The sequence below is a fragment of the Amblyomma americanum genome, chromosome 7 (genome assembly GCF_052857255.1).
Source record: "Amblyomma americanum isolate KBUSLIRL-KWMA chromosome 7, ASM5285725v1, whole genome shotgun sequence".
In the NCBI taxonomy this organism is placed as follows: domain Eukaryota; kingdom Metazoa; phylum Arthropoda; class Arachnida; order Ixodida; family Ixodidae; genus Amblyomma; species Amblyomma americanum.
Window position 1 is genome coordinate 60709576 of NC_135503.1, and position 22251 is coordinate 60731826.

Below are 22251 nucleotides of genomic sequence, written 5' to 3' on the forward strand. Positions count from 1 at the left end.
GACATTATCTTGGCCCGCAATCTGCTGAATTTTAAAACGCTGGTATATCAGTGTGTGGGAGAAGTAATAATTTATGCTCTCTGTCTCTCTCTCTCTCTTTGTGCCTGCACATCAGGTTTCGTAAGTCTCACAAAACAGAGGTGCGAACTTGTGTGCTTGAATGAGAAGACAGCTACAGTTGTTCACACACGCAAATCTAGGAGCATATTTGTCAGCCTACGTTCCTCTAATTACAGTTTTGGCCCCTCAAAAGATTTGTTGGCACCTCAGTCAGCAGGAAAAAGAAAGAAATGTCAGGTTAAAATAATGGCGGTGTAGAAGAATAGGAAATATATTGAATTACTATTTTCAAAGCGTAGTTTCAGGAAAGAATTCATTAGAGCCAAACAAATTTTTGAAGACGCTTATGCTTCGCCTTTTAGAGCAGGATGCGACAGCGTGTTCCAGCCTTCCCAAGGAATCCACGGAACGCCATCGTCCTTCAGTGCGACCCCTTGCCTGGACGATATAAGTAAAAGAAACATATCTTGGTGGACACCCGAACCGGGCCGTAAGGCAAGGAAAATAAAAATATGGTTTTAAGAAAAGGAAAGGACGCCTGTCTCACATATCTCGGTGGACACACGAGCCGGGCTGTAAGGAAAGGAAATTGAAATGACAATTGGTTTTAAGGAAAGGAAATGACGCCTGCCTCACAATTCTCGCTGGACACCTGTACCGCACCGTAAGGGAAGGGAAATTCCTTCCCTTAAGGCGCGGTTCAGGTGTCCACCAAGATGCGCCATTTTTCGCTCACGGCCATAGACGCCGACGACACCGGCTTTTCTGCGACACGAGCTGCTTTAGGCTCTCGTGTTATAATTTCACTGATTCTCCAAAGCAGCTAGTACAACGCCGAAGGCATTATATCGACACTTCTAAACCTTAATCCTACAATCTACCAAAAAAATTGTTTCATTTATGATGCGGCATGCTCAATAAATTTCCCCATTTTTACCACAATCGGATACAACTCAAGAACCAAGTTTCAGACGGCCCTCAAAGGAAGCCCTCCAGACAATGGCGTCGACCGGTTTGAATGACGCCGTGGTTAATACTATTAAGCGGTGGTCAATCTCTTTTCATTTGCAGTCTTCTGTGATGCCCTGCTTGCAGGTCGAAGGGAATCAGCCGTAATCTAATGAGAACCGGTCGACGCCATTGGCTGGAGGGTATCATTTAAGAGGAATTTGCTGCTTCGTTCCGGAGTAGTATTAATTCATGGCATGTTCACATTGCGCTTTGTTAGAAATCGGACACCACAAGATGACTGGTGCAGAGTACGCGTGCTGCCTATTTATGAGAAACTAAGTGCAATATCGTTCAGTAATCACAGGACTGTTACTGTCATCAGCACATTCTGCAAGCTGTTCGAACGGGTCGTTGTAAGCTACATAAAGATGCGTTTACGGGAGCCAATCTGGTAAGAGCTCATCAACATGTTTTTTGACAGGGTGTGGCTTCAGGGTCGTAGCTTTAGTCATCACTGCATTTTCGCTGAACTTAACTACACATGTCAGGCCAATTCGACGTCCTGTTTATGATTTCTGTAAAGCCATTGATATGGTTAAATGTGGAAATGTTTTGTTTAAATTGGAGTTATCAGCTTATCATTCAGATGGTGGGTGCTTACATCAAGGATAAACGGCAGTATGTTGATGTGAGAAACTGTTCCTCATGCGTTCTCTATGTCACTGAAGGAGTTTCCCAAGATAGTGGCTTGAGAGCCTCTTGTCTTCATTCATGTAAATGATTAAGTTTCTATGTCTGCGGATGCTGTGTCTAATAGACTGCTTACTGATGACACTGAATTGCTTGAGGGAATGTCACTGGAAAATACCCGGTTTTGATACTTGCCATAACTGAAGCGACTCACAAATTGTGTTCGCGTTAGTGTTTGCCCTACCAATAAGACAATAACTACGTTTATACGTATTACGAAGGACCCTAATCCCTGTGCCATTTTCTATATGTGCAGAGATCTGATTTCAGATGTTCAATAATATAATTACCTCAGCCTAACCCTTAATATTAACCTGCCTCGGTCTCTCCGTTTTCTGATGTTATAATGTCGGTCTTAAGACAGTGATAATTAAAATAAGAGACCTGGCATCAGCGCCTATAAGCAGCAGAGATCTAATATACAACTGTTGCATTAGGTACAGATTTTACCTTGCACGGCATTTCAGCGAAAGTTAAAAGATGTCAACTGTGTTGAACACATTCGACATAAAGCAGAAAGATCCATTCATAGAAAAAAATCCCCGACAATGTCCTCGCCCCCTCCTCAAAAAAAAAAAGAAAAAATTACATTCAAGTACTGGATGCATGCAGAAATTTTCTCTCTTTTCTTCACAACTATCTTTCGAAGAAAACCAAGTTAAAGTTTCCTGCTTCTATCCAGGCTATTTTCAAAAACGGAGAACACTCCATACGTATGATTTTTCTCTAGCGCCGGTATTTGCTGCGGCAACTGCATATAAGCAGTTTCGTGCCGAGAGCAAAACCAAAGTGGAGCTGTCTTCCGCGACGCATTTTTTTCTTCTCGGATTTTAGGAATGATATAACTGGACGCATTTTCGTTCCTAGTGCCTTTTGCTCCAATTGCTGAATTGCTATACTTGTAATGTTTGTTCTGTGTGTTCGAACCACTTGCAGCATGATCTTACCTGACCTGCAGTGTCACAGAAATATTTAAAATTGATAAATAACACAGTCACACTTGCTACCTAGAGAAGAGCAGGAGAAGGCATACTGCATGCGCATACGTGTGATGCGCCTCGCAGGCTGTCATGGTGGGCACAGCGGTGGCCCTTATCATCTCCGTGTGGCTCGCCCTCGGCTCGGTCGTGTACCCACCGAAACCGCATGCTCTGCCGACTACCACAGCCGGGTGTTTGCACTTTAACCGCACCATTACGGCAGGATCCAACGAGCCGCCGACAACACCGAGGTACGCCACATCTCCGCCTGCCCACTCCGTATCTTGACCTTGCTTTGCTTGTTAAAAACAAATAGCAGATATGAAAGTATAAGTCCTTCCTGTCTAATACTACCAAGATTCGATGTTTGTGTTGCTGTTATTGTTGGTCACCAGTTACTGCTGAATTTTGAAGCACCTTCTTCACGCAGGGGCATCTTTCTGTTCTACCACATCTCGTTCATGTGGATTGTTTTCTTCGGCTTCATCGTGGACATGGTCGTCTCACTTGCCGTCAGCGTGATTTTCGGTAAGGCGAAAATTGACTAAAACCTCATGCCTCTAAGGTAATTCAAAATGCCGCCATATTTACAATGCCTGTATTGGCAACACGTTCACCTCATTTTCTTTTCGCCAAATATTATTTATTGCGCGTCATATTTCTCATGACAATTTTCTTTTCTTTCTGTATTGAACTTAGTGGACACTTGGGAGTTGTTGGTTTTTTTTCATGCTTTTGTGGCTTTAGTAACTCACACCGTTTTACTTTTCGTTGTGTCTGAATAGACCAACTCTCAAACTACGTTGTCTACCTATGTGCATCTGTCTGAGTTCGATTCTTTGGCGCTCTCTTACTTATCTATCCGTTTGTTTAAATCTGCTCAGTTTTTACTTCATGATGAGTTCCGGTAGTTTCGCTTTGCCACATGAACAGTACCTTTACTTTGCAACCCTCGCTTATGCCTCTTTCTTTAACTGAAAAAAAGAGTTATAAACATCTACGCGGTGCGAAAAGGCGGAAAAGTATAAAATATTGTTAAAAACCACAAACTCACCAACGTTCGAAGTACTTTCTCAAGACGATCTGCTGCGCTGGTTTCTTCCACTTGCGTCAGTTCACAACAGGGCGCAAAAAAAATGAACTCGGACGGATAGAAAAACACAGCGAAGCGCTTCTTTGTGATTTCCTTCTATCCATTCTTGTTCATTTTTGATGCTCTGGGGTGAAGTTTGGAAGATACGTTGCAGAACGTAGCTCATTGTCGTTGCAGAAGCGCATTTCTTTAGAGATACGGCGCTTTATTTTCTGTAGCGAGATACACCTTATATTTCAACGAACTTTCAAAATTTTTTGAAAATAGGCTTTCGAGACAAAATAAATGTTCTGCTGTAGGAAACTCAGCAGTGCTTTGAAAAACGTTTTAATTAGCTATTAGGTTAAATAAAATTTACTAAATAACTTTGTAATGAGCAATAATTGACAGTTATTACCAATAGCGAGTTTGCAGCCAGGGCGGGGGCGGTGCCACATCATTTTTTTAACGTGAAGAAAATTTCCTCTATAGTCCTCCGCCATGAGACAATCTGAAGTTTTTCCAGCTCGAAACAGAAACTGACCAGACGAGGAGCACCGAAAGTCTTGTGCAAACTCAACGTCTGCTCTTAACGTAAAGGGATTATGCACAGACGTCACAATGGCGGCCATTTTTTGGTGTATGAAGTACGGTGAAAGCCTAAAAGTGTATCTAATCAGTTTGTCACGACTTGTTCGGTTTGCACTGCTGAAGCGGCGCGCTGTACCACAAAATGGTGCCTTTGACGTCACATGAATACCCCCGATTGCAATGACTGCGGGGCTTACCCCGATACGCCCGTGCTAACTTCTCCGGCTAGGAAGCTTCAACGCTCAGTTTGCGCCACTGCCGGAGTTATGTTTCTCTCCAACCCACAGCGCAAAAAAAATGGGCAGTTATCGTCAACTACGCGGCCCTGATAAATGATGGCATTCGCACTTACCTACTGAAATAGTCCATCGTTTTATTTTCATTGGTGGCAAGCTAATTTCGTTCAGGAAATAATGTCACGCATCCGCTGTATCATATGGTGTTCTGTCTAGCTGCGCTATGTATTAACATGCACTGAGTAATTTCAGTGAAGGTTCATTTATTTCACGCTATGTCGTCTGGACAACTCAAACAAGGCTGAACCCGCACATAAAAGTTTTTTTCTAATTGTAGCATGACGTCGTTTCACACCAGGTGCCTCAATAACGTGTCGTGTGACGAGTCTCATATGTTTTCAGAACTAGTAGCCCATGGCTAGGAAATCTTGACCTCAGATATTTACCAGTTTCGAGTCATATGAGACAGATGAGTGAGCAAAATTTGTATATTTCAGTGTTGCAGTTGGTTGCAGGCCCATTCGGGCGCTCTACGAAAGAATTGTCATTTGGGACGAAAACGCACGTTTTACGTTATATGCTGAAATTTCTTTCCGACCATTGCGATGCACAGAAGGCTGCCTTTCATGGCGTTCACAACAGATAAGAGTGTGTGGCCATTTTTCCTAATCATATTTTTACATGTCGGTTCAGCTTTCATATTTTTATATGTTGGTTCCACTGTTCGAGGTTTACTGCATCTGTCCTGAAAATGATGTTTTTAGTATATTCCTAACCCGCCGCGGTGGCTCAGTGGTTAGCGCGCTCGGCTACTGATCCGGAGTTCCCGGGTTCAAACCCGACCGCGGCGGCTGCGTTTTCATGGAGGCAAAACGCAAAGGCGCCCTTGTGCTGTGCGATGTCAGTGCACGTTAAAGATCCCCAGGTGCTCGAAATTATTCCGGAGCCGTCCACTACGGCACCTCTCTGTTTTCCTTTCTTCTTTCACTCCCTCTATCTTTTCCCTTACGGCGTGGTTCAGGTGTCCAACGATATTTGAGACAGATACGGCGCCATTTCGTTTTCCCCAAAACCAAAACCAATAGTATACTACTACAAGGAGAACTTCCAAGGACGATAAATCAGACAACCTAGTAGCCTAGGAATTGGTTCCAGCACGCCCAGTTCCTTGGTTAGGAAACAACTCGACTACGAATTTCTGAACCGATGACGAAAAACGGAGAAGGATTTTAACCGAGAATAAACCGAGCAGACGTGCCAAAGCATGTGTTTAGCCTGGTTGGCTCACGGTTTTGCATTGCTCGATTATCGGCACGTCTGACGATGATATTAGACCCACGTTAAGCTCCGATCGAGGTTAAGCTGTTCTGATCTGGTTACCCGCAGATGGAAGTCGATGAAGACTACGAAGTGCAATGCACAGCGCGTGAGTGTGTTGCAGTCAAACACGAGGCGTGATCGGATGCGGCCATAGCAAGCAAAGTCGTGATGTGGCAAACTTGAAATATTTTAATTCACAGCACAGCCTCAACTGCGGATGCCACTTTGAGTACTGTCCAGTTGTTATTCTTATTTTGCTCTGCTACTGCTGTAGCCTTTTTTTACGACCATGAAGAGTAAATAAAGACAACAGCGTCGATAGCATACTGCCGTCGTGCAGTGGCCAGCGAAGCTCATCAGTTCGCGCCGCAGTGGGCTCGAAGCCCAGTTGCGGAAATATATTTTTTTATTTCTGCATTCTCATGATGAGGGATGCCACAACATTCCTGTTTTGTTTTCGCACTTAAATGAAGCGAGGCTCCGTCATGCTGGAACCGCATTATTTTCAGTACAACGAGTGTTAACTCTGACGCAAACTCAGAGAAAACGTCTTCAGAACGCATTCTGAGTACAGTTGGTCAGCACACCTGTCAAGAACACACAAAGGAAGTGAAACTTTTAAGCAGGTATTCGGTTTTAGAGACCATTTTCGCGCTGTACCAAAGCAGCATAGACACACAGTTTGCTCTGGCAATCGCCCTGTATGGGTAATAGAGGAGCTGATTCTAGATATCATTTTATTTGTTCCACAGAACACTGCTTCAGCGCTGTAGACAATAAGGGCGAACAATACGACCATTATAAATACAACATCCAACATTTTCTGACCATCCTACCTGGTGATTACCCTCACATAGGTAATGTGGGTTCTGATAGCGCCGATAACGGGTATTGTGCAAAGAGAAAATCGAATCTGTGCCAAACTTGGCCTCGCATTTCCAAAGCTCTGTGGTGGTAAAAAGTTTGGGATTCATATTGAATCAGGCACCAATTGCAAAGTTCTTGCCGTTTTTAAGTCATTTCACCTTCATTGCTTTATCCAACTTTTTCTTCGCTTTAAAAACTGATACCGCAACATCTGTTACGTGGCTACAAACTTCCCACTGAAAATAACCGCCAAACATTGCTAGCTTATTTATTTTCATACTTCAGGCCCCTCTACGAGGCCCCAGCGGGTAAGCATAGACAGTTTGTACACTCAGTCTAAAGTTGCATGGGGACAACAAGCGTCAAACACAAATCACATGGCGGTAAGAACATATGCATGATCAGAGCAGAGTTATTTATAGGAAGCAGACACACAGCGGCGAAGAAGGGTAAAGATATTCTCAACGCAAAGACATGATTCACACAAACAGGATAAAGCGAGTAACCATATTACCAAAACAAAGCAAACTACACTTTTGTAGAGGCGTAATCAAAGAAAATGAAGAAGCAAAGTAAGGATGACGTAAAGGCACATTTTGAGCACCTGTCAGTCACCGCCTGTCTTGGCCAATTCCCCGCAGTGGGTATGTGCCATTATCCTCTTGAGGACAACAACAACAACAACAACGCGTGCTCTTTGTTCTGAGAAATGATATAGCAAAACAGTGCAGGTAATAATAGAAAGATAGTCAGTAAATCTTGGTTAATTCACTAGACCATTTGCATTTTTTCACAATTACTGACGCCAGCCAAACCTAAGAGCTGGCTACGGGCTACATTTTCAATTATCGTTGTAAATTCTATCATTAATTTTTTTGTATTCGCTAGATTAAAGAAGCTACGAGAGGCGTGGACGAGAAAAGAAGAGTAAAGAGTTCACTTTAATCGTTTATTGGTAGAGGGTTTAAGTGACCAGAGTAGGCCCAATACTTCCCATGTATTTTAGCCTATGTTTTTGACTCGTTTTCTCAGGATCTGTTAAGGTTAGAACAATCATATTGGTATCGTTGAAAGTAGCTCTCCAAGTTCTCTTACTGAATTAGAAGTATTGTGTAATAAGAAGGAGATTTTTGTTTTTGTTTTTAGTGAACCCACTCATTTTTCAGGCCAAAATGGTCAATGAACAGCTTATGAAACAAAATCCCTTCAACTATTTTTTTATAATTCTAGTTCAGTAGATTTCCCCTTACGTTGCAATAATGTTGGCAAAAAAATGATGTTTCCAGCTGTTGCGGTTCCAGAGAAAAAGAGGCAAACGTTGCGAAAATTAACATTTCGAGATAAGTAGCTTTGAAGTGAATAAAATCACTTTATTCCAAACCTGCACTCTATAAATGAATGCGGATGTATCAGATCAATAGCCGCCAGCCACGTAGTCACCATCAGAGCCAATCTTTCTCTTCTTCGTTTGCTGCCTTGCTTTTTGAGCCTCTTTTGTAACTAGCTGTGCAGCCCTGTATGCAAACTACAGTCGTTGCCGGTCAGCGTCACACAGCCATTGTACCGCCAAGCATCCTTAGGAAACACTAAACGCTCTAAGATGTCAGCTCTGGCAATGTTACCATCGTTGAACGTTAAGACAGCATCCATGGTGGCTATTTTCAGTACCTCGAGACCAACGAACACATTCTTTGGGGTGCGCTCCCAGACGATATTGCTGAAAGACTCATTCGCGTTCTGAGTCTTCCCATCGAAGCATTTTTTTCAGAAGCCCAGGTTTTTAAAAGCTGCTAGAAGATTGGCTTCACAGTCTCAAGGGCTGCTGGTGGGAGGTATTCCTTGTGGAAGTAGGGCGCGCCATTGATCTCACTCTTGCTGAACTGGCACCAATTGTCGAGTCCCTTTGGACAGAGACCGCGAGATGGATGTACATCAGTGGATGTCATAGGGAAATATGTGGCCCACGCGGCCTTTCGCATGTCGTCTAAGCAGCCAACATGTCTCCTGATGGTCAAGCCATAATAGGTTTGAATTTTGTCGATCAATGCATCAGTCAAGCGCCCCCGGCCAGAGATTGATTTGCCATCGGCCAGCGCGTTCCCCTTCATTTCCTTTTCAGCTTTCGCAAACGGGTGCCCATTCTCTTTTGAACATGGCGAATACATTCCAGCTTCCATATTTCGACTCGATTCCCATACAGTTTCGCTGCTTGCACTGCGAGGGACCCTTGCTATCACCATCACCTAGGTACCTTACGTACCGAACACGATGTCACTCCTGACTTCTTCAGAATATACACAATGCTCCTGCGGTCTCCATGCCATCACTAGCACGTTCATAGTTCAGCTTTAATTTATGCTCATGGTCCACATCAGAAGAGGTGCATTTGGACGCGCACACAGAACAATGCTTTTTCATCACTTCTACGTCGAGAACCTTTCCGGAGTCAACACTGGTGGCAGACACTATACCATTATTTGAGGTGTACCCGCGCTTCTGCCAGCTTCCGTCTAGAGCAACAGCGATATCTTTATCCTTGTCGTTGAACTCAACTGCTTCTTTCGCTGCACGTTTCATTGAGTATTCTGCGGCGACAGTGACATGCGTGAGCTGTTCCCCATTGTACCACGAACATTTTGTGGGGGGTTTCGGGAGGTTTAACATCGCGCACACTAAGTTCTCCCAGCGCTCAGGCTATGAGGGACACCGTAGTGAAGGTTTCTACAGAATTTCAACCACCTGAGGTTCTTTACCATGCACTGACATCGCACGGTACACAGGCCTCAAGCATTTCGCCTTCATTTAAATGCGACCGCCACAGCCGGAATCGGACCCGCGTCTTTCGACTAAGCAGCCGAGCGTCATAACCACTGGGCCACTGCGGTGGCTCCACATTAATCGCTCAAATACCCGCTATAGTATTTGCCAGTGCTCTTTCAAGTGCTGCCACAGTTGCGTTTGAGTTGGTTGCTGTTATGTTGTTTCATGATCTCGTGACGACTGAAGAAGTACACCATTCCCCTGCAGAGCGGAGCGACGGAGAAACGGTGGATCCTAGATACATCTACCCCATGGTTCACAGGTGCATGAGAAAAAGGGAGGAAACCAATGATACTAACGACGAGGGCAACCAGAGTAAATTGTCTAAGGTGGGTACAGTAAAATTAGTTACTTCTGTGTAAGGTCGCTAAACAAACTGCCTTGTAAAACGAATGTTGCTATTCATGGTACTTTTCTCAAACGTGCTACAGAGATCACGCTTGGACCGCTCAAAGCGCCGGCATGTGGGCATAGCAGCTCCAGAAATTTCGCTGCAAATAGGAACGAGGCTATACGAAGTACGCGTGGAGTGGTGTTTAGCTTGGAAACTATCAACTGACACATGTCAAAGAAGGAAACTAGCGTGCCTATATCTCACCGAGAGCTTTCTATAGGAGAAGAGGAGGTGATACTACAGTCTGTGCGGCCACCTCCTTCCCTTCCTCCTATTGGTGTGTTAGTTTAGCACGTGGTAGATTATCTGAGGACTCTAAGCACTGAACAATACCATAACATGCACGGCTGCATAGCAATTTCAACCTGTGGAACACATTCAGAAAGGCACAATGATTAAGAGTTTTGCATCGGGTGAATTGGTCGCTTGAGCGCAAAAGAATTCAGTAGCAATTATCTCAATAAAAACAGGTTATCTGGTGCGTTCAAGTAAGTCTAGGCCTATCTGTTTATTTCTTTTTTATTTAAATTACTAGCCCTACTTGCTATTATTGGTATGTTGAATGAAAAGGCAGCTACAGTATATGTTCGTGCAAATGCCGCACTTTTTCTTTCAATTTTTTAAAGAGGCGGGCACCTCAGACTTGCATTTCTCCACTGACTTCTTCCGACCCCGGAGGAACCCAGATTATGCGCTGCCAGTTTGTGTGACGGCGAGTAATTATAACGAATTAAACTGAGTCTCGAACTCCCTTCACAAAGATTCTTGATTGTGGGACGACTGGCATGCACCGGTGGCCAGGCCGGTAGATCAATTTATTGCCAATCTTCGTAGCCTGAAGTTGTGCTGAGTGATAACTAGGGCAGAAATATTTGCTAAGACCGATTAGATTCGGAACTCCATTGTAATAACTGATTGGCTGATGGCTCATAATTGCTGTACGCTCGTGAGACCTGCGGCTGGTAGGTGCGAGGCGCCTCTCACCAATCAGCTAGCCTGACTTTCTGCTTTCTTCTCTCCCGGAACCGTAGCGGCGATTGTTTACAAGAAGGTTTTAGTTTTCTTTATCCCAGCACGCACAACGTAGCACTCAATTATGCACACGTGAAATAAAAATTTAATTTGCCAAATCTTTTTTTCTTTTGAAATTTTTGAGTGCCTGGAGTTCTGGGGAGATCGTTGCGCGAGTGCAGCTCTTACTCGAGTGCATGCGGAATATTGTAAGGGAAGAAAACTGCTAGTTTCGCAAGTTCGCAACAAAGTATTAATAAGGAAGGAAAATGACGCCTGTCTCGCAATTCTCGCTGGACACCCGTACCGAGCCGTAAGGGGAAGAAAATCCCTTCTCTTACAGCGCGGTTCAGGTGTCCACCGAGATGCGCCATTTTTCGCTCACGGCCAACGCCGCCGACGCCTACGACACCGACTTTTCTGCGACACAAGCTCCTTAACGCTTTCGCGTTAATATGTTTCTATTTTATTGCGAAGCAATACTACTTTAGGTCGCACTTCAGCGCGTTCCGTGGCGAGGCGGTGGTAGGCACCATTGACCTTTAGCGTGACCTCGCTGCGTGACGCCACACCACGTGACCTAGAGTGACGTCCACCAGCTGTGTAAAAACGGGGCCCCATCTCACGCCGTCGCGAGGCGAGGCGGTAGCCACCAACGGCGGCCTAACTCCCGCTCCTCTCACCAGGGGCGCTACGGTCAGAGTGACATCACACCAGCTGTATAAAACAGCTCCGCTCCTCTCGCCAAGGCAGTCATACAGCCAGATGTTACGATGGTGCCTACGAACAAGGCGGCTCGGCAGAATGCAAAGAGGAAGCATCAGAGAGCTACGGAGACGGAAGAAGAACGACTTTCTAAGCGGCGTGCCCAGTGAAGCCACGTCGTGCACGCCGTTGGAGCCATACCGTCGTCTCGCCGGTCCGTCAAAGACGCCGCCCAACCCCATAAAGCGGTCTACTCGAACCATGTTCAACAAAAACAATAAAAACGCGTTTTGCTGCCTGGACGAGGTCTCTATAGGCGACGCGTACGAGCGCGTACCACGCTACAAGAACGACATTGTAAGACGCAAGATGGGTCTACCGCCGGACCCCGGGGCAACCAGCGACACGCCGGACACGCAGATGCACAAGTGGGGCAAACTTAAGATGACCGACGAACGATGGGGGTGTTATGCAGACAACTTGGCCATCTACAACCTGGCCGAAACATACAAGATACCGCTAATGCATCGTGAAGACGACGAGGAGACGTACAACAAACTGTATCGCATTTTGGACGGGGACAATAACCCCAACCTTTATTACGGCGTAACGCTACCGTACTTTAACGAACGCTACTGCAAGCACCGAGTGGGCATATCTTACGACGCGGAGAAAAGGAAGTGTTACCGCACCGTCAGCCAATCGATACTGGAAGATTTTTGTAATGGGCACGCTGGTGAGGGAAATGCTTGTCGGCATACACGGATTCGAGGGATGACTTCCTCTTACATGATTCACTGTAAGCCGTAACACTAGCATAAACCAAGACTACCACCAGCCATACTACCAGCTGATCCGAGAATAACACACTATTGCTTCGCAATCACCAGGCTTAACCAAGCTAAGCCACGGCTGTTTTTTTAAAACAAATGCTGAAGTCCCTTATTTCAAGCGTCGCGGTTTCTTTCTGCCTTCTCTGCTGAAATTGCAAAAATATAGGGTGTCATCATTTAGGAGAAGCAATGAGGCAGCTCGTTCGCCATGGGACTTTTGTTTAATCATTTTCCTCAAAGCTTAAATACTTTCTGTGAAGTCGCAGCTTTTGGCAGTTCTCTTTGTATGAAATGCGATTGAAAAAAATATCGGGGGAGTCAGTATGGTCAGGGTCATTTAGTACCGGTGTTGTCGATTTTACGTTTCCTAAATTCAAATAATCAGTTCCCTTCCAGGAGATTTGAAAGGAATACAGAGGTGGGAATAAGGCATGAAGAATACAGCATTAGTGGAGAGAAAAATCAGCAAAACTAGGTTGTTTACAACGCAAAGAAAAAGAAAATTTCCGTCTGCATAGCGCAGGGGTCGCCAAACTGTGGCTCTGAAGCCGTATGTGGGTCCTCACGGGTCCAAGTGTTACTCGCAACTCTGGCATCTGTACCCGCCTCCCATGTCTGCCGCTTAACACAGCCGAAATGCAGTGTGCTTGCTTCACAAAGGAAGCATCCCAATCCTGAAGGACAGTGAGCAATCGCCGCATGAGTGGTATTCACTGTTACCGTCAGCTTTGTTGCAAGAAATAAAAAAATTGCTTCCCCCCCTTTATATTGCAGCTCTTCACAAAAAATTGGCCGTGGTGTAGCTGTGGTTAAACCTGTAGTCACGCGAGAGCTACATCCGGCCGTGTGGAACTCCTTTTCGCAGGACGTTGCTTTATCTTCGTCCCTGTAAGAAAATTCGCTCTCTCCCCTCCCCCCTCCCCCCCCTCGACACGGCACATGAGCTCAGCTGTTGCAGCTCGGTTTCGCCGGCGCGCCACGCCGTCGGCAGCAGCAGCTGTTCTGCACCACTTGACCAACCACGTGGCAGGTGACGTCAAGAACCACGTGATCAGCCACAGCGCCGCCGCGGAGCTGAAGGGGTGCCATGGACGGAGCTCAAGAGGTGGCCACGCAGCTCAAGGGGTGGCTACGGTGGCCACGCTGAAGGCTCGAAGAGGTGGCGTAGTGTAGCTATCGCTACAAAAAGATTATATAAAGCTTGGTTTGGCCACCCCTGCTAAACGAGAAAAAGAATTTTATATCACACAGCATTAATTCTCGATTCCGTAAAGGACGCCATATTGCTGAAGCAGCTCTTCTGTTTTTGATGTTCTACACAGTGTGCCCTTCTGTTTTTATATGCGTTCAGAGTTGCAATTTCCCGCATTTTTAAAAAAATGCTCACAGTTAGTATGCAACGTACAATGCCGACTAAGGAGGACGATAGTTGCTTGTGGGTTAAAACAGACAAATGCCAAGGGTACCCGGACTCATTTTTTTTTAAATTCATTCACTGCGCAAAGGTTCCTAACAAACAGAGATATTCTGATCGACTTTACTTTAAAATGTGCTGGGATTCTAAGTCACTAAAAAAAGACATTGTTTTTTGTGCGCTACAGTGATACTGACTAACTGTGATGTGCGCTGCAATGATAATGACTAACTAGTGTACGGCGTTAGCGGGCCTTGGCCTCTGTGGCCTACAGTATGCTTCTTGGTCTTCTTTCTTTTCACAGCATCAAGGTGACGAAACAGAACTTGGACCCGTGACGTTACAGCAGCGACAGCCTGCTTAGCTACGCATTACTTCGTGTCTTTGTGCGGTCAGCACACCGCTGTCTGCCACTCGAAGAAATTGGTTGCAATAGAAAAACTTCAACAAATAGCGCAGATTACCTCTGCTTTCCTGGACTATCTCCATTCTTTCGTGGTGCAGTAGAGTGCCCTTACGAGAAAAGCCATTGCCACAGGTACGATGTGAGCACTCGTTTTGTTTCGTGGGAATCAGGCTGTGAATATTTAGAGTATCTTTGCATAGAACCACCTTGCGCCAGTTTGGACGCATGTATACTGAAACCTGATTTTACTGATTATTCTTGTCATGATGGAAGCAGCTTCGAAGTATTATGAAAATCGATCTGTACTCGTCTCCCACATTTCGTTGATCCTTTCTACCTGTGTCTCCTGAAATAGGCGTTTCTGTAAGGAGGTTTTGGCTGAAGCCTTATCCAAAAGGTAAACGCCTCATCTCAAATCTTCCTGTGCAGATCCTGTGCAGCATACCTGACATTTTGGTATGGCGCACCTGCCGCGGTGTTTCGCAACGTACCCCGGGTGATATGCGGAGTGCGTGACGCTGCGGGAGTATACGTCTCACTCTTGAGATTTGATACCGGTCAGATAACAGGACAGTACGCTGCGAGTCAAGATTATATGAGTCAAAAAATGCCGCTATGAATCTGGCTGACGAGAGTGTGGCAGCCCAACGGAAGTTTTAGACTTCGTCACCAGTGGGTGACCGAAATTTCGAGGCTTTTCGCCACCTACGAATATTTTCTGACTTTTAAAACTTTGTAATGTCCAGCCACAGAGAGCGCTAGATAAAAGCAGGAAATTGCCAGGATTTAATCAATGATAGACTGCAATGCAGAAAAGTTTAAAGCTAGGATTCATGACAAGAAAATATAACCTCAGCATGAATAAATTAGGATGAGTTTCCCACTTTCTACCCTTTCTGATGACAATAAAACTGGGCACATATCTTCTATACAGTAAATCAGCAGAAAATTCCGAAACTTCGCCACCACCTGCAAATGGAGCATTACGACCCTTCAAATTTTACGTAGTCCTGCTGTTTGATCTCTTTTTGAATTCAAATCAATTCTTTATTTTCTTTCAATGGAAAGGCTGGCTTGCCTGATCAGGGCATCAGCACCGATGTATAGTTTGCAACTCAGTGGCGAAAAAAAACTCTTAAAAATCTATTTGTGCATACCAGTTCAACCAAAATACAAGAAAAAAAATTGCCCGATTGCCTGAATTGGCCTCAATCTATCTTTCATCAGGCTTACAGCTTCTCTAGCGGAGGGTGAGTTTACATTGTTTTGATAAAAATGCTTCAAAATGCCGTTTCTCTAACATGACAGTCAGTCATGCAGATGAGCAACCAGAAATAAAAATTACTATTTTACGCTCTGTATAATACATGATACGCCAGGCATTCCCTGAGTTAAAGCCGCCGCACGGCAGTCAGGACATGCCAAAGGACAACAATGTTTCCAATACATTGTACTGGGTAATCTACAGCTACCCAACTACAATTTTTTGTTTCGCAGCGCAAGGCATATACATGCATGCTGTTCTCTTAAATCGGTAGTTATGATTGCTCTCACGTTTAAAAGATCTACTTATTTATAATGTTTATAGTTTGTGCAGAAAATGCTTTCAGCGTTTATCCTCGTCATAAAAAGCTTTTTCACATGATCAAAAACTTATTATGGTGAAAGAGCTCGCCTTTTCTGTTATCATTGGAAAGACTATCACCAAACAGATTGCTCCAAGAGAGAATCCATCAGCCATACTACATCTGCGGTGTCAACAAGGACTATGACGTCATTAATCTTATCTTTGCTAGGAACGTCATGAAAAGCTTCTCAAGTTCCGACACCGACATGTGTCACCTGGTGCTATGCTCACATCAGCTGGAACGTGTGCTGGTCCCCATGTAAAGCGCATAGGATGAACTAAAAACGAGCGCATGCAACATTCTGGCAGTTCAAGCGCTATGATGAAAGCCTCAACTGCAAACGGCTCACAGATTTCATGCCACAACTGTTTACAGCTCTGGGTATGGAAGAATATGCTCTCTGCGCGTCTATGCAAGCACGGTGACGAATCGTATAGTAATGGCGCATTAGACTCGGTTGCATAACCCCGACAGAAGCCGACTTAAGTCAACTTTTGCGGGAAAGAGCAGGTTTTGAAAAGAAAAAGCTTGACTCGTCCGCTGCTCTCTTCCTCGACGTTTTTGCACTTTCCCTCAAGAAGTGGACTGGGGTTGACTTCTGTCGCATTCATGCAAACGCGGCTATTGAAAGAAACTTGGCCGCGTTTTTCATAAGTTTCTGCATATTTGCGGGCACAGAATAAAACGCTGCAAATGCTTAACAAGCGGGTAGCCTCTTCACAATACATGTTTTATGGAATTACCATTCTAAGCTTCCAAAAAAGCATAGTCACCGTCGCGATGCTTCAGTGGTTTTGACGTTCGGATACTAACCCGAAAGTAGGTGGTTCTACTCCGGCCACACCAGCCGTGTTTTAATGGAAGTGAATTGCAGAATTTCGCATGCACTGCGCGATACCAGAGTCTGTTTGAAGAAAGCCAGAGAGTTTTAATTATTGCGCAGCCCTCTACTATGGTACTACTTTATGGCCCATGCGTTGCTTCGGGACGTTGAACCCTACAATTTAGAATTTTCCGTTAAAAGGACACACTCTCAAATAGGGCATATCCAGAACCGATGAAAGTGAATTAATGTATTGTACACGGCTGTATTTATTTTGAAAATATAAGCTAGAAATATATTTGCTATCGCAATTGAGAAAAGAATTCAGACACGAGAAATACACAAACGTCAATGCCACGAGCCCTTAGAAACCAATGTTGTCCTGTCCATGTTCTGTCTTGTGTCTACGCAAATATTTCCATAAGTATGAAGGGCCAACTCACCCAAAATGCAAGGCTTTTGTATTGCATCGTTACACGGACTTTTTAAAATCAGCGCAATGCATCCACAGGAGATAAATATTTTTTTTTCGCGATGCGGACGCAACCGTAACGAGGAGCCAAGAACGAACAAATGCAAAAAAAATGTTAGCTCCAAATACAGCTTGATTTTTTTTTTGAAGGGGGTGGAACTAACTCTCTCAGGTATATTTCAGCACACACATTATGAAGCTATCTCTGAATTCACCTCTTCTTAAATTCTGCGTTCTCATTCCTTTCAAAAAATTTGTTGGTTTTCTTTGCACCCCGGTATAACGATTCGGTCCTCAAACGCTGGCCTGCTGCCACCGTCGCGACAAGGCGTGTACCGAAACATCTCAAGAAGAATGTACTTAAGGCCTAGAAGAGCACCGTAATATCCCCAAGATTCCAACTTCGCGACATACTACGATGCAAATAAGAGTTTCAGAAACAGGCATGGCCGTTCTTTAAATTGTGACACTTCGGCGCGAAGATAATGTTGTAAAATAGCAGGGAACCTCTCCAGTGCTACCTGCCCCAGCACTTTTCATCTTTTCATTTTAACGGTGCGCAGATTACACTCGTACAGATGGTCACCATGACAGCCACCGATATTCACACTCGTAAGGATGGCTCGTCGCGCTGATGCTGGCGGATAATTATGCCCTCATAGCTTGCTGCCTCGCAGAGTAATGCGTGTGTCAGCAGCTACCCTCATTATTGCTTCTACAGATCGTAACATAAAAGCAACGTACGATGTACATGATCTTCTTTGCGGGTTGGGTCATTTTGCTAGGTGCTTTCCGCTTCAACGGCCAAGGGCTCACCTTATCTCGGAGAACGGAAGCCCAAGCAGAACTAATGCTGAAAAAATGAAGGAGACCTGTGTTGTGTTGTGTTGGGTTTTATGGCACATAGGAGGCTAACGTCATCATGCGCCAAACGCAAGGTATAGAAAATTGTATTGTGCGACATTTTATATAAAAAAATGTAAAACGCTGGTGTATAGGACCTAGAACGTTATCTAGATCTAGATTTACTTTTGATTTGTCAAGTCGTGCCAGCATTGTGTTTTCGAAAGGGTGCCCTTACAAACATTTCGCCTCGAGCACTCCAGGGTTCCTCCAGAAAGGGTATGTCCATGGATAAGAAGTTACATAAAGAAATGAGAGTTGAGACGCAAGAAAAATTTGAAGACCTAAATGCATGAAATTGCCGTGCGACAATGACAATGTGTCACGCCGTCTGCGAAAAATGGAAAAAAGATTAGGAGTGCAGATTGGACTACGAGCGTCTAAGAAAATAATGCGATTGTGCCCTGAACTAAAACGCACGGCTAAGAAATAAGGTTGCACAAATCATCATGAAATGCCAGCTTGATGTAGAATCGACATGCCCTTCGCGATAGACACAAGACAGAGGTAGCTGTCATAATTTGAAATGTTAATCTCATACCCACGACAGCATCCAAATGCCTCATAATGCAGGAAGAATGTATGTGTAATGCAGAATATTGCACTTCTGTAATATTTCATAATATTTTCTCATATTTTTTAAGAAACAGAATCGTGTTTCTGAGGCATCAAATATGCCTGGTCAACGGGCAATTTTACTCCCAAAGGAACTAAAGAAAATTTGTACTGCTAACTACGCGGACCCCGTTAGCAGCGCTGACAAAAAAACTCAGCACAATGCTGTGTTCAACGACAGTTGCGTCTCAGAACTTCCGCTGGACATGCAATCTATACTGTCAACGAGACGTGAAAGAACATTGCTCTTCCTGGATACGGAGTACCATTTGAATTGGCTGAAAGCATCCGCCGCTGCTTTCTTAGACAGTAAACGAAAAATTTCTAGTAATGCTATAGGATTGTGGCGATCTTCCAGTTGCTGGTGCGAGACTGGTCTCGAGCGATAGAGGAAATTGCCGATAATTTTTACTATGCCACTTGTCTTTCTCGCACACGTTTCTTGTTGACTGTTTGCTGCGCATGCGTGCGCAATCATTTATCAGTCAGCCCTCGTGTTCTGCCGTTGTCGCGTACTGTATGCGGGAGTATTCCCGTGCGCGGTTATTCGTAATCGTTCTTGTTGTATGGTAGCTATCGTAACTATGACAAGAACACAGCGGACGAAGCCGTCGACCTCATACAAGCCGTTCTGTATTCTCTATCCTCATTCATTACTAATCTCGCGAGCGCGCACAACGCTTCGTCCTCTTCATCACAACAGTTCCCAAGAGGCCAGCGTCTCCACTGACATTTTTTTCACGCAAACGAGCCTCGAAAATATTCAAGACGCAATTTAAGAGTAGTTGCAGGCGTTGTACTTCTTGTGAGGCCTACTTTGTAAGCAGTGGGCAGCAGGACTGTTAGGTTTGGTTCGGTTTATGGGGGTTTAACGTCCCAAAGCAACTCAGGCTATTAGTGACGCCGTAGTGAAGGGCTCCGGAAATTTCGACCACCTGGGGTTCTTTTACGTGCACTGACATCGCACAGTACACGGACCTCTAGAATTTCCCCTCCATCGAAATTCGACCGCCGCGGCCGGGATCGAACCCGCGTCTTTCGGACCGGCAGCCGAGCGCCATAACCACTCAGCCACCGCGGCGGCTAGGACTGTTAGGGTGCCAGCAGTTCTGAACCCTATCCAGAACCGTCGGCTGCAAAGTAGAAATAAAGAATAAAAGTTTCTTCCTTTCTTTATTATGTCATCCATAAAAAGAAACGGTGGTCCCTTTTGGTCCGAAGCTCTGGAAAGTTCCCGCCTCGTCGTTGGCGCTCACAAATCACGGGAGCGAGACGGAGCCGCGCAATCTCCCTCGCTTCGTCACATACGGTGCAGGCGTGGCGGCTGACCGCCGCCTTGGTGACGTCCTATGTCTGGAGTCTATTCGTTTACGTGAAAGAACAGCTGCCCTCCTAAAAGAAGCATCTTGCATTTCCTCATTACTACTTTCACTATGGTTCGAGTCCACGTCTTCTTCTGGAGTGCTCGATGTGCCAGAACATTCGAACATTTGTTTCCCGCCGTGGGTTGCCATATGTTTCTTCAAGATCTGCTTGCAATCGAAGGCTTGCTTACACACTTCACAGACACGCTTTTTACTCTTGTGGGTCTCCTCATGACGAGTGATCTCGGACCTATGCCAGCATGGAGAAAGAAAAAAGTAAGCATGGGCATCCGATGCCCGCAGAGCACTTCATCTTGAAATTTAAGATCGTTTCAAAACTTAATGCGTGCACCATTGCAACTGACGAAGCTACAAAAACGCATTGTTTTATGCTAGTCCCTTCATTAAAAACGGTTTACCGTGCTGGCGAGTACTGACAAACTAAAGAACCATTCAGCTCCGATGTTCGAAAAATAACTTCTTTATATTGCAAATATGCGTATTACATCGGGTAAAGTACAAGAGCTATCACACATAACCTTCGTAATTATATCCATAAACAAATTGATCCCGTATTTCCATGAGGCTTGTTCTTGATGTTTACGGAAACACTGAGTGATGCGCAGAATTTGTTCCTTTCTATAGCACTTGATTAGGCACGCGCGTAAGGAAGTGTTTGGTGCGTTTCCTCTCCTACTGAAACGTTCCATATGAGCTGCTCGTATGAAATTGTTGGAAATATATATAAATTCAGATATTTTCTGTGCCGAGTCCGCAAGAATAATGGTTTATGGCGGTTTAACGTCCCAAAGCGACTCAGACTACGAGAGACGCCCATATTGAATGCATATAATTCATATGGAAACATCGAATTATAGGTATCGGCATATAGAAATTTTCATTACGACTTCCCTCGTAAAACATACGGCTTTAAGGATGATAGTTCATTTGGACAGAAAGGAGCCCATCTATTGGTGCTGATAATTCTTGTCTGCAAAAGTAATTAGCCTGATCATCAGATTATTTGCTTCAGATTTTCAACTCTTTATGATGGCTATGGTGACCTACTAAAACCTCTGTGTTATTGCGGTTTAAACCATCGCAGCGGCAGTTAAGGCACATAATAATAATAATAATAATAATTGGTTTTGGGGGGAAAGGAAATGGCGCAGTATCTGTCTCATATATCGTTGGACACCTGAACCGCGCCGTAAGGCAAGGGAGGGAGTGAAAGAAGAAAGGAAGAAGAGGTGCCGTAGTGGAGGGCTCCGGAATAATTTCGACCACCTGGGGATCTTTAACGTGCACTGACATCGCACAGCACACGGGCGCCTTAGCGTTTTTCCTTCATAAAAACGCAGCCGCCGCGGTCGGGTTCGAAACCGGGAACTTCGGATCAGTAGTCGAGCGCCCTAACCACTGAGCCACCGCGGCGGGGCTTAAGGCACATCCAAACTGACTTTTTATTTCCACAGTTTACCTGCTCCGCTACTGTATCCGATGAAATGAAGCAGTCACTGTCATTGCTCTAAAGAAGAAAGTTTCAGAACTCGTACGGGCTTCTGGTTCGCAGTTACCAGGACGTCAGCGGTAACGAATTTATGTGTGAAGAATATGACGCAATGATGGGGCGTATATACTGCGCATGAGGCCACCGGTTTTGTTTACAGTTCAGTGAGTAGTCTCGATGATAATGATTCGAGCAGAAGGACCGCGGTCAGTATGTTTTCTTTGGACAACAGAAAGGCGTCACCCCAGTAAGTATTGCGTCCAATGCAATAACAACGTATAGTAACAAAAGCAATTCAGGTGCCACTGCCGCAGGAAATGAGCTACTGTTCAAAAATACAGCTTTGATTACAAGCTATAGACGGTAATCCACTTCGTACTTGAACACAGCTGCGTGCCTCCAGAGCTCCAGGGAGCGCCTCTCGCAGGTACCTGGGAAACTACTGCGCAAGCCCAGTGCGAGTCGTCGGCGGGTGCGCCGGCTATTCCATCTGTTACTGCAAGTCCATGAGCTCGCCTTGCCTTGT

General features: G+C 44.9%; 1 protein-coding gene across 1 annotated transcript in view; it reads left to right on the plus strand.

Moving 5' to 3' along the window:
• LOC144099206 (sodium-coupled monocarboxylate transporter 1-like) overlaps window positions 1-22251 on the plus strand; it is a 125528-nt gene that overhangs the window by 21336 nt on the left and 81941 nt on the right. The window contains exons 13-16 of the mRNA XM_077632350.1: window positions 2826-2992; window positions 3172-3269; window positions 9855-9976; window positions 14309-14542. Of these exons, the coding sequence (XP_077488476.1) occupies window positions 2826-2992; window positions 3172-3269; window positions 9855-9976; window positions 14309-14368 (447 nt within the window). The 3' untranslated portion in view covers window positions 14369-14542. The remainder of the gene's footprint in view (window positions 1-2825; window positions 2993-3171; window positions 3270-9854; window positions 9977-14308; window positions 14543-22251) is intronic.